The 13,043-nt window shown below is 40.8% G+C and overlaps 1 protein-coding gene across 11 annotated transcripts in view; it reads right to left on the bottom strand.

The window, feature by feature from the left end:
- ank1b (ankyrin 1, erythrocytic b) overlaps nt 1–13,043 on the bottom strand; it is a 76,875-nt gene that overhangs the window by 21,148 nt on the left and 42,684 nt on the right. For 10 of the 11 annotated variants that reach the window (XR_011311135.1, XR_011311139.1, XR_011311138.1 and 7 more), the window contains exons 7-26: nt 12,824–12,922; nt 12,577–12,675; nt 12,289–12,387; nt 11,629–11,826; nt 11,059–11,157; nt 10,552–10,650; nt 10,091–10,189; nt 9,734–9,931; nt 8,866–8,964; nt 8,503–8,601; nt 8,027–8,224; nt 6,926–7,024; nt 6,475–6,573; nt 6,263–6,361; nt 5,112–5,204; nt 4,837–4,909; nt 4,634–4,654; nt 3,165–3,288; nt 2,222–2,285; nt 1,787–1,899 (exon numbers count right to left, since the gene is read on the bottom strand). Coding sequence is in view for 5 of the 11 variants with exons in the window: in XM_069704343.1 (XP_069560444.1) it covers nt 1,787–1,899; nt 2,222–2,285; nt 3,165–3,288; nt 4,634–4,654; nt 4,837–4,909; nt 5,112–5,204; nt 6,263–6,361; nt 6,475–6,573; nt 6,926–7,024; nt 8,027–8,224; nt 8,503–8,601; nt 8,866–8,964; nt 9,734–9,931; nt 10,091–10,189; nt 10,552–10,650; nt 11,059–11,157; nt 11,629–11,826; nt 12,289–12,387; nt 12,577–12,675; nt 12,824–12,922 (2,171 nt within the window). In the remaining 6 variants the exon portion in view is untranslated. The remainder of the gene's footprint in view (nt 1–1,786; nt 1,900–2,221; nt 2,286–3,164; nt 3,289–4,633; nt 4,655–4,836; nt 4,910–5,111; nt 5,205–6,262; nt 6,362–6,474; nt 6,574–6,925; nt 7,025–8,026; nt 8,225–8,502; nt 8,602–8,865; nt 8,965–9,733; nt 9,932–10,090; nt 10,190–10,551; nt 10,651–11,058; nt 11,158–11,628; nt 11,827–12,288; nt 12,388–12,576; nt 12,676–12,823; nt 12,923–13,043) is intronic. The other variant, XR_011311137.1, reaches the window with a different exon arrangement.

Raw genomic sequence — 13,043 nt, 5'->3', positions numbered from 1 at the left:
TTCGTGAGGGGAAGTCTTCCCACTGAATGAAACAGGAAAGAGTTTTCCATTTGTGGTTTATTCAGCAGTTTGAACTGATCTGGTCTCTATCTGTTCGTGCTTTATGTTGTCATGACGAAGACAATAATTAATTGTGTGGGCGCCCTTTTCATTTGGTTGTCTCAATACGGCAAGCCAGGACAGGCCATCTGGAGTGGCCACAAAGTTCAGCGAGAAAGACATGAAAAGAATTTAAAAAAGGAGTCCCATGCTGTTTGATCCTGCATTAGACAGGCAGTTTTATACAGGTAGGTGTGTGTGTGTGTGTGTGTGTGTGTGTGTGTGTGTGTGTGTGTGTGTGTGTGTGTGTGTGTGTGTGTGTGTGTGTGTGTGTGTGTGTGTGTGTGTGTGTGTGTGTGTGTGTGTGTGTCTGGCAGGGTGACAACTCTCATCTCATGAGTTCATCTTTTCTCCTTCACTTGATATTATGCTTTTCTAATGCTGACTCATCGTGCTGTGCATAAAACATGATGCAGTAGACTTAACAAATTAGCATTACATTTTGTCAGCAATATGGAGCTTGTTTGATAAACCTTAAAGGTACCATGGTGTATAAATTCAGACTTCCATGTCTTATTTTGTTTATAAAGCAAGTCGAAGTGCCATTATACTGTGAAAGTATCCAAATGCTCAGTCCACAGAGAAATGCTCATATTCAGCTGTGCTGTTTGGACCTCGGTAAGTTTGCGATGTCACAAACTTAAACTCACGTCATATGTGTGCTTTCAGCACGGCCCACTGTGCAACCATTTATGAGGAAGAAAATACCAAGTAGTCATTCTGTCGAGGAGCTAGTGACCCAAGAAAACCTGTGATTTACCTGGGTGTGTGTCACTCAGAAAAGAGTCAGCCAATCAGAAGAGATGGTCATTGACATCAATGCACCTTAAAGCCACAGACACAAAATAGCCAGAGAGCTCCAGAGAGAAGCTTAAGACGGGAAATGTTATATTATTTTAAGATAGTTTTTGGTATTTAAAACTGTAAAAAAAAAATGGGTATCAAGACTTCAAATGAAACACCAGAAAAGTGAAAAATATGGGAGCCTTGTGTAAAGTTTTGACTCTCCCTGTAAACACATGGATCATGTATGTATGATCAAAGTTTACAGAATAAATCCTGGGTTACATTAAATTTAAAAAAAAAAAACATCCCCATGCCTGTAATAATGTTGTGAGTGGAGTCATCTGTCAAAGAAGTCAAACCATCAAAGGTGAATGCACTTCACTAAGTGCTGTTTTTACAAAATGGTTTACAAAACACTTGCATGCACACACGTCCCAAGGGACTCAAACCACCGATCCCTGCAGCTAGCGGACAGCCCACTCCACTACCTGAGCCACAGCTGCCACCATTAAGGATGATCAGCGGTCATAAAATATAAAGGATGCTTGAGCAGAGTGCAGCATTAACTCTGCAGCCCTGTGTGTGTCATCAGTCATACGAACAGGGCCTTTATCATTTAAACAGAACGACCTCTCTAGGTTAAGAGGAGATCCCTGTTTCACACACAATATAGTTGTGAGCAGACATTCAGAGTATTTCTTATTTGTATCTTAACTCTCTCTATATGTATGCTGTACTTTTAAAATACATTTATAATGCTGCTAATTTCCCTGATTCTGCTAAAATCCCTTGTTCATATTAAGCCTGGCAAGAGGCATCAATGAGTAACATAATTTAACATAAATCAAAAGAAAAAAAAAAAAAAAGGATTAACATGCAGCAAAATGTTTGATTAGCTCACCCAGTGTGGATGGGGCTGGCTACGGGGCTGACATTGTCTGAAGTCTCCGTAGCCGGACTGCTTGGGATAAGAGAGTCTTCATCATACTCTTTTGGCAGAGGGATGGGGGTGTGCTGAGGGCAGTGAGGGAGAAAAATGAAAGGCGGTGAAAAATTGAGAGGCAATAAAATAAGCATGACCGAAGAGATAAAGGTAGAGGAAAGTGGGAGGGGAGGACGGAGGACAGATAGACACGAGAAAAGGAGAGAGGGAGCAGGGTGATAAGACAAAAGAGAAAAGAAAGAAACGGGCACAGAAAATCAGTAGAAATGAAGACATCTGAATTCTTTTGTAAGGATGTCACATCCTCAGATGACTATCTGTCTTCCAGAGGATAAAGTATCACATGCTCACAAAATGTAATCCACATTTTAAATGTCATGAGTTAAGCATTACCTGATCCAGCATAACGGTCTCCGGGGACACGCAGGGGATCCTGGGAATAGCAGGAGAATACGGCCTGTGGTAGAGGAACAACACAAGACAAGCAGCGGTGTAATGGAACAAATTAATAATCCTTTGCAGCAGTACATAAGTACTTTTTGGGAGCATTGGCACATTACTTGAGGTTTTATATTCCGGTCAACTTTTACTTTAATAAGGACTACATTTCCTGAATAAAATATGGACTTTTACTTTAGTTACTTTATTACTAAAAATCAAATCAGGAGAAATGTGATAGCCTGAAGATACAGACTGCACACCAGCAGCTTACAAGCTACATCATTGGTAAATCACCTTGATGTGCAAAGCCCCAGTTTAGTTTCTATTTCCACTCCAGCCCAGGTATGACAGATGCTGGCAAGTTGCCACAATATCATGGAAACTGAATAACATTAATCCTGTTTTTCACTTGTAGCCACAGTAGCCCCAGTTAACGAAGTGTTAAGAGTTGTTTTAGAAGAATAAACTCCATAATTCAAAAAATTCTGACCGCTTGAGTTTTTATATCAACAAATAACTTTTGGTACTTAACTACAGTGAATATACAGTAAAGAGACTTAAACTAATTTACTAAAAGGGGACTATAACCTCTACCAAAGTCATTTTCTGGGAAGATATCTGTACTTTTACTTAAGTGTGGCTTTCAAGTGTATATACACCACTGAGGACAAGAGACAGTGGCTGAATATTACTCTCTAAAATCTAATAAAATCATTTTATCTCATTCTGCTGCTTATCATACTAAAGGACAAAGATAACAGATCTATGTCAGTAATCTATTTACAAGCTCAATTGCATTAGTATGTTAATTATACATGAAATTTCATCCAAACCAGTGCAAAAGTCTCAATTTAGCACCTGGTCTATAGTCACGACCCACAACACAATGACTTACGTGGTCCCCATACCACCCTCAAAGTCTCTGAGGCTCTTCTTTGGGGAGAGGAAGTCATCATCCTGGTCCTTGAAGTCATCAAGCTTCAAATAGCGCGCTCCATCCATGCCGAGCAACTCGTCTCCTGTGGGCAAAATAAAAAAAGGTGAGAGAGGAGGAAAAAGAGCAAAGATTGAAAAAAAAAAAAACTGACAAAGAACATGTTGCGAAAAGCACATACAAGGAACTAAGAGAGTAAAGGATGAGACCAGGGAAATACAGCGCAACATGATGCTGATCTCAACTCTCAAATCTCTTAATCGAGGATAAATCTGCCAGTGGAATTCATTTTTCCTCAATACATTTGGACTTGTTTAGATATTTAAGACAGTATCATTAACAGAGACTGAGCTCTCCACTTCAAATCTATATTATGTCACTGGATTTAATCCACAAGGTAAAGCAGTGACCGTTACACCAACATCCCTCCCATCCCTTCACCTTCACGAAGACACAGAAAAAATGGCAACAAAGCAATTTCAAGCATTTTAGTCCAAGCGATGGAGTCAAACCGACAACAACCAGAGCCGATGGAAACCAAAGAAGAGGATCGGTAAGACAGTGAATATTAACACAGTTTAAGACACTACATTGACGGCAAACTGCAAGGCACCTGGTGACAGCTTTTTTTTTTTTTTTTTTTGTGAGCATGCCCATTAATGATGAAATCACATGTGGTGATGGTTGTTTCTGTGTAGGAGAAAATACCTCAATTATTAAAAAGGAATGATGAAATAATACATAACAACAACAGCAAACGTATATAAAGCACTTGACAGGGCAGACATGTTTACAGACAGTTTAACATCCAGTAGAACAAGCTGTTCAGGAAAACCCAAAAAATGTTAAAGAAGAAAAAAAAGCAATAAAATGAATTAAGTATAAACATGGACAAAATATGTCGCAAAATGAAGCCTGCATTTGAAAAGGGTTCCAAAATTATTTGTTGAAGAAAATTACAGTGATCTTTAAAACAGAAAGACGACTACATAAACAGCCACTGCGCTGGTGTTGCTTGCAGCAGAGTGTCACAGCTGCGCCGCAGCATGTTTTAATCAGCTTATAGATCAATTAGGCTGTAAAAGGCGGGGAGTAACAGCGAGGCTGAATTGAAAGGGAGCCGTTTGTCTTTTAGACGCATAAATATTGGAGTTCTGTCAATTATGAGCCCGCGAACAGATTGAACGCTGGTAAAAGGAAAATGTTATGAATGTCATGCTGATGAGAAAAAGACCAAATTATTATTTTTTTTAAACAAATCTCTAAACAAGAGAACAAAGATAAGATAGAGAAGAACAGACAGGGCGGAAGTCGAGCGGAAAACTGATTAGAAAGACAATTAGTGACACAGAGAAAATGAGAACTGCAATGAAGGCACAAGTTCACGAGCCACCGGACCGGACAAGGCAGAGATACACACACAATCCTACCTAATGTTAGCTGGGCAACCCCTACAAAACAAATGGAAAAAGGGTGTTAAAACAGTCATACATATTTGGATTTAAATTCATGGTGGTACTTCAATGTGTCAGTGTACTTCCCATACAGTCTTCTTCTACTAAATGTGAGCTGAAAGTAAATTATCAAAGCTACAGAGTTGATGGGTTTATCACAATCAAATTATACAGCCTACCTTCATCCTCTGAAACATCCAGAATCTCATCTACTGTCTCGGGAAAACTCATCCGATGTTTCTCTGTGGTGATCTGCGAAGAACCAGAAGCGACAGAGAAAGGAGGGAGATGGAAAAGATGGAAAATGCTGATTTGCAAGAAGGTGACAGAGAACTGACTGTGATTAAGACAAGACAGGTATCTGATTGAACATCCGAGTCATGGCGCGTGAAGGCGATGTCCTCGCATGCTGGTGTAACCGTGCGAACCGTGTGTGATGTGTTGGGATGCTCACCGCGGAGACGGACTCCTCGGTAACCAGCTTCAGCACGTCAATGACAGAGATGTAACCCAGCCGTTTGGCAATGCCCAGAGGAGACGTCCCGTTCTACACGCAGAGAGATGATAAATGTCAATAAAACTATTTCCATAGATTTTTGCCATTTTTAAATAAATATAAAGAACGCTTTATTTTATTTAGCTGGATAATATCATAATGTCATAGAGTTTTTGTTTGTTAAAACAGACAAAAACACAGAATGAATGAATGCTTGATGGTGTGCATAAACAGTTTAATGAGGCAACTTCAATAGAGGAAAACATTTAACTGATATTTACATGAAAACTGCAATGCACAGACTGCAACAAAGGACATTTTATTAGAGTGCACTTCCCTGAGCACCAACAGAGAATCGACACACCACTAAAATATAAACAAAACACCTGCAGTCAGCGTGCCAATTGCATTTTCTCTTCAAACTTGTGTTATGTGATAAAACAGCACATTTTAGAGTGGCCTTGTGTTGTGACCAGTCCTGCATCTTGATGTGCCACACCTGGATTATTCTGACAAAGGTGAAGCGCTCACTAACATGAATTTAAAAAAAATTTGGGTGCACAGAAGAACTCTACGATGTTTTATTTCAAACTCATTACAAATGGGAACAAAAACAGAAAGGTTGGATCTATATCATATTCTACTTTTATTATTATATACTGTGTGTGTGTGTGTGTGTGTGTGTGTGTGTGTGTGTGTGTGTGTGTGTGTGTGTGTGTGTGTGTGTGTGTGTGTGTGTGTGTGTGTGTGTGTGTGTGTGCGTGTGTATCGTTTCGTTAAAATTCTTGATGACTCACTCCAGGTGATGCAATAGAGGGGGTATGACAGTGGAAAGTATATTCTCAACTTCCTTTCAGAATGTGTAGGAGAGCTGGTTGACATGGTCAGAGATTTTTTTTTAAAAAAAAAGTGTATTGAAAGGTATTGGTTTTACAAAAGTATGTCTGCCAACCGAGCCCTCTAATTGTGCCATATAACAATGTATGACATGTGATGTATGCATCATGACTGTAAAGGGTCTTTCCTCGTTCATTCTGACATTTTCTGAATGATCAGAAATTACAGTGTTTGCGGAAGTTTATAACAAGGTATCCTTAAAAGTGGCTCACCGAAGTGATGTCGTTGGGCTGAGCTCCGTGTTTCAACAACAGGGTGACAATATCGGTATGGCCCTGCTGGGCTGCCTGGTGCAGAGGGGTGTAGCCCATCTGGGGAAAAAATAAGAGGAAGAAAAGTCAGACAAAAGAAGAAACAAAAGAGCAGCGTTTCCATCAATGATGATAATATTAATAATAATAAAAAACTGTTAAAAGAGTTTTACCCTCGTTTTGCTGTTCACGTGAGCCTGCTGCTGCAGAAGGAACTTCACCATCTTGATGTTGCCATAGTGACAGGCCACATGAAGGGGTGTATAACCCATCTGAAACAAGGAAACATCTGGCTGTTATTCAGTAGCTTTATGCATGCCATCTAATCGTGAACATGTGTAAACTCTTACAAACAACAGAATACACAACCAAAAAAAAAGGTAGCATGCAATAACAAGCTAAGAAATAATTACGCATTGATCTAAAAGATGAAACACCTTCGACAAAACACAGTGTACTAAATATTCATAATCCTTAATATGCAGTAAGTATTTGACTGTCCCGCAGCTATCATGAAAAATTAACAGTTTCCAGCAGCAAAGTGGAATAAGCTAAATCGGTGTCGTGTTTTGACTCGTCGCATTTAATACCTGCTTTATCATTCTGGATGGTTGTGTAACTCACCCGTGAAGCAGCGTAAACGGAGGCCCCCTGTTTGACCAGCGTGTCAGCGATGCCCACATGACCCTCCTGAGCCACAAGATGCAGAGGGGTCAGTCCGTTCTGAAACACACAAAGAATGACCGAGAAATTAACGAGGTGTCTTTTTACACTGTATTTTAGATACTGTTTCAATAGTCTACAGTTTAATAATCTAATAACCAAACTTATTTCCCACCCAAATCTGTACTTTGGAAGATGGAAAGCTGTACGAGATGTAATCAAAAAGGTCATAGACTGCACCCATAACAACTAAAAACTGTTTCTGATATTCATGTGGCCGTCAGCTCCTTTAAAGTAGCCCACTTGTGCAGAAAAACAGTGTTCCCAGCGCTCCTGCCACGCTTGGACCGCTCCGTGGTCTGTAAGCATATCATGCCCCATTTGTCATTCCCATTGGATCAACTCCATGGTGTCAAAACGAGGACCTTTCAGCCTGAACTTCATTTTGGGGAACAGAAAAAAGTCGGGGAGAGACAAACACGGTCAATAGAGGGGATAAATAGCTGGGAAATCAACAACTGTGTTGTAGTGGGTGAGTTTTCATGTTGAATGTTTTAGAAGAACATCATAGAAGAACTCGGTGTTGACAGTCTGACCCTGGGGGACTAATTCATGGTGCACAACCCCGTAAATGTCTAAGAAAACCCACCTGATTGTGATCCTGACCTGCTGTACTTTCTTTAGTCTTGGATAGTGATGCTCTGCCCGTCTTGAAACGCAAATGCAACTCAAAACACCTTATTGGGCTTATTTTTGGAGCATTTAAGTTTTTTATTTTTTTATTTTATAATAAACATTGTTGTGTGCTCTCAGTTTTCAGTTTCAGTTCAATGGTGAAATCACAAATGCTCACGTATCAGTAGTCACAAAAAATGTGTGTAACTCAGGTGCTAATGTGGATCAGGTGACGTAATTTAGAGCACTTACTTATTACTTCCACCTGCTCACTGCACCTTACTGTGCTCCACTCACGTGCAACAGGAACAAAAACTTTCTGATTGGCACTCGTATCAAATTGCACTCCCTTGGATTCAAACATTTTGATCCATTCTAATATGATACCTTATTTCCTAGATTAACGTTGGCCTGTTTGGTGATGAGCAGCGCCACGATGTCGGACCTCCCCTCCTGTGAAGCCAGGTGCAGGGGCGTGATGCCTTGGAGGGACTCAGAGTTGGGCGATGCCCCGTTCTGAAGCAGACAACTGGCCACCTCCATCTGGTTCTGCTTGGCCGCTATGTGCAGGGGAGTGTAGCCGTTCTGCAGAGACAAACAAGGAGACACAAACAAGAGTGGATATCGATCCTCTTACCTTGTTCATGTCTAATTTAATTAATTATTCAAACTTGAATGCTGTTGTGAGAGCACTTGTGAGTTCAAAGATTGCTCTAATAGGTTGGCCTGCTTGTGTGAGTATATGTGCGTGTGCGCACACACACACACACACACACACACACACACACACACACACACACACACACACACACACACACACACACACACACACACACACACACACATATATGTGAGCATCTTACTCGGGCAGTGCTGTGTGCAGATCCTCCCTTGCTGACCAGGAGTCTAACAACATCCAGGTTGTTGTGATGGACGGCCACATGAAGGGGTGTCAGACCGTTCTGTTAACCACACACATATATAAACACACACACACACACACACACACACACACACACACACACACACACACACACACACACACACACACACACACACACACACACACACACACACACACACACACACACACACACACACACACACACACACACACACACACACAAAGAAACATGTATATATGAAACACATACCATGGTTATCAAAGCTGATAAAGCAAAAATTATCTGAGTCTGCTTCCGTTACACAGGCACAGACGGTCTCACCTTGCCAGCTGCATTTGGGTTGGCTCCTCTCTCCAGGAGGAGCTCTGCCACATCCACCTTTCCATATTTAGAGGCCACATGGAGAGCAGTGAAACCTTTCTGCTCACAAAAACACACACACACACACACACACACACACACACACACACACACACACACACACACACACACACACACACACACACACACACACACACACACACACACACACACACACACACACACACACACACACACACAGATAAATCTCAAGATTCTCATTCATCCGGGTCACAATTAAATCTGAATGTTATCCACGGGCAACTGAGTTTGCTTTAAATTCCTGAAGACTTTTCACCAAAAGGCTTCTTCAGTTCTGACTGACTGGAGGGGGAATCCCCACAAGAGGGGAAAGCCTGGAAATCTCCCTTCAGTCAGTTAGAAGTGAAGAAGCCTTTCGGAAGAGAGGTGAAAGGGCTTCAAGAATTCCTCCCGTCTTCTTGTCTTCAAGCAAGTCCCATTGCCTTTGGATAACACAGAGGAATATTTACTGTACGTCCAAGTGAAAATATAGTCCATAATATTTTAGGTTTCTCTTCTGCACTGTGTGAACTAACACTAATACCTAACCGAAATATAACTCAACATACAGAAGCACCATGGAGGAAAAAAATACATTTAAATTAAGCACATATTGTTTTTAAAGTAACCTTAAAGTCAGACAGATAGATTTGATGCACCGGTTAGTTCAAAACATAAATAAAGTCAGTAAACATAATATTACAAGTGTTTTGTCAGATGAGGACCAGTTCACACTAAAATGTTGTTGCAAAAACTGAGCATTAATCCAGATGCAGTCATTTTCTATATGTCTTGCTGCCTACTCTACCTTTGTCATCTTTATTTGCTGTGCTCCAGCATCCAGTAATATTCGAATGGTATGGACGTGTCCCTCTCGTGCGGCGATGTGTAGGGGTGTGTGACCTGCAGTTGTAGCCGAGTCGGGGTTGGCCTTGTGCTCAAGGAGCAGCTTGACAAGCTCCTTGTGGCCCATACGGGCCGCACAGTGTAGGGGTGTCTGGTCATCCTGGGCACCGAGAAGTGGGGACACACAGGTTTTAATTTGTGTTTTAAATAGGAAATAAGTTACCACTGAGCAGCGGGACATGAAATAACAACAGCAACAGTGACCTCCCCAAGACCTAGTGGATGGGAACTGAGATGCAACCACACAAACAGCTCGTACCTTCGCCTTAGCATCTACTTGTGCTGCGTTCTGCAACAGGAACTGGGCAACTTCACAGTGTCCTGCTCTGGAGGCCATATGAAGAGGAGTCTCCACTTTCTGATGAAGAGAAATACACACAACTAGTTCGTCAAAACACATGAGAGCACCCTAACTGTGTGTATGCAACTGAGGTTTTCAATGTATTAATAAATAACTAAATATTGTTGACAACTGACAAGTTCAATTTGGATCCAAATACACAAAAGCATAATTTGTTATTTTAAGCTTTATTTACAGTACAAACATTGTTTTTTTTTTTTTTATTATTTGAAACATATATTGTTTAGATCCACCTGTAATAATGTTTTTTTTTTTTTTTTTTTTAAAGCTTTCTTACCTTTTAGTTGTTCATGTTGGAAAGTAATTAAAAGAGGAATAAGTTAGAGTGAACTTTTTGGGATAGAAAAGTTTCTTCTCACCACATTGGAAGCATTGGGTGAGGCCCCTCTTTGGAGCAGGTTCTTCACTATGTTCAGATGGCCCATAAATGATGCTACATGAAGAGGAGTGAGACCCGACTGTGCACACAAACAGACAGGAAATATCATCAAGTCTTAAAATCAATGAGATTCGAGTTTGATAGCGACATCTGAATGGCCTACAGTCAGTGAGTTGCTATCAATGATGGTTACAGCAGTTTGTACAGTAGTTGACCAAATTATTAAGACTCCCTGTTAAAGAGCATAAAACAGTCGCACATTTTTTAGAGGAATCTATCAATATAAGTAAATATGAAGCCATCGATTCGTCATTTTAAAGTCATACAAACAACACACAAGTTCGACCACCGCTGCACCTCCAATACGAGACAGAAACTAGAGACAAAAACAAAGTTCTTTATGAGTTCCTCTTGGGGGGAAAACGTTTACGTCAGAGTGGACATTTGTTCATTTTCAGGATTTTCCCTCATGGTCACGTCGTCTCACCTCAGTGACAGCTTCTAAGGAAGCAGAGTGCTTAAGCAGCAGGTCCATGGACCGCATGTGGTTCTTCTTGCAAGCAATATGGAGAGGTGTGAAGCCATTCTGGAGACACAAGAGAGAATAGTTCAGAACTAAACATGTGAACAGTGAGGCAATGGTGATTATGATTTTTGTTTTTTAAATTGCTTTTTATTCTTTCTACAGTGATATAATTTACAAATATCTCCATATGGAAAAAAAAAAAAAAAAAAAAAGCTACATGAAAGCAAAATTCCAAAGTGGATAATATAGAATAGAAATCTATGAATTTGTTAAGACCTCAACTTTAAAAATAATTTAAAAAAGGAAAGGCAAAGCTAAGTGACCTGAATTTATTTCACCTTTTAAACATCAAGACCATTCAAAGTGCCTTATACAAAAATGTCGTTCCTTACACCATGAAGATCACAAAGAATGTGCTGTAAAACTGTCATTTGATCCAACTTGATGACCTTAAATCTTTTTTGTTTTAAAATAATCTGGAAATAATTTTTTTTTTTACCAAAAAACATCCCCAAAACATAAGGTACTCACCAGAGCACGTGCGTTGGCTTTGGCCCCTTTGTCCAGGAGAACTTTGGCCATGCGATGGTGACCACAGTGGGCTGCTACATGAAGAGGGGTTAAATGGTCCAGTGTGATGTCGTCGATTTCGGCGTTGTATTGCAGGAGCTGCCTGACGCAGTCCATGTGATCCCCCTGAGCTGACATGTGGATCGGGGACAGACCGTTCTGTGGGGCGGGATAAATAACAGTAAAGAGAAGGTGGAGACATGAGACAGACTTCTCACTATTGCCCAAAAAAACAGTCCTTGACTGAGTATCTGGACTGAGTTACTGATGAGTCCAGAGTGGATAGAATCAAGACAGTGTGCTACAATTACGTGCAGATAATCTTGCGGCAATAATATCTGCTAAATATGGACATCGAAAGCCAATGAGGCTCAGATGTATGCAGGATGCTCAGTAAACAGAACATGAATATTGGATGTTAGCTAATTTGCCAAAGTTGGATGAAAGTGTGTCTAAGTTTCTCACAAATTGGTTATTTCTTAACTTTCAGTGACTGTCTGATAGCTGTAATTAATTTCATGGGAAAGATTCCCAACAGGAAACCTTAATGATCAGCGTTGATTACAAGCTGTAGAGGCATTAACACAGGCACAGTGATCACAGCATGTCATTCAAATCTACCTTGGTTTTAGCCTGGATGGGAGCACCGTGTTCCAGCAGGATCTCAATAATGCGAACGTGACCATTCCTGGCGGCGCAGTGGAGAGGCGTCAGCTCGTCCTGCAAAGAGACGAGTCCAGAACGAGAGGGGAAATGGAAAGCCGTTAAACAACACCAGATACAGAAATGAGCAAAATCATCTGAGAGGGTATTAACCATGCTTACTGTATGCAACAAAAGGCCAGACTCAGAGCGTCAGATAACACAGCTGATTAGTGCAGATTACAGTGGAGCTGAACAGTACACTACCTTAGTTTTGGCATCAATCTGTGCTCCTCTGTCCAGCAGTAGTCTGACCATCATCACGTTGCCCCTCCTGGAGGCTATATGAAGGGGCGTGATGCCATTCTAGAGAAGCAGGGGCAATAAATAAGTCAGATGCGTCACCATCTGTAATCAGGGCATCTCTCAAGTCAAGGCAAAGGTATAATAGAGGCTGTTGTATGAATATAATTATGTAGAAAAAAATGTATGTCAGTTTCTGAGATAAACTGACCTTGGGGGTGAAGTTTACATTGGCTCCTCTGTTCAGCAGAAGCTGGGCTACACTCATATTTTCATAGTGAGCTGCAATATGGAGAGGTGTGAAACCCGTCTACAGAGGAAGAGACACAACATGCGAGATAAGGACTTTTAATATCTGTCTATATCCCTACTAACAACGAGGATATAAAGTGCATGATGCAGATAACACACAACAATTCAGAGCAGAAAGA

The sequence above is a fragment of the Brachyistius frenatus genome, unplaced genomic scaffold (assembly GCF_029030835.1).
Source record: "Brachyistius frenatus isolate BFR_SWC_R1_liver_20210118 unplaced genomic scaffold, ASM2903083v1 Contig_3, whole genome shotgun sequence".
Taxonomy (NCBI): Eukaryota; Metazoa; Chordata; class Actinopteri; family Embiotocidae; genus Brachyistius; species Brachyistius frenatus.
This window is presented reverse-complemented; position numbering and strand designations above follow the sequence as displayed.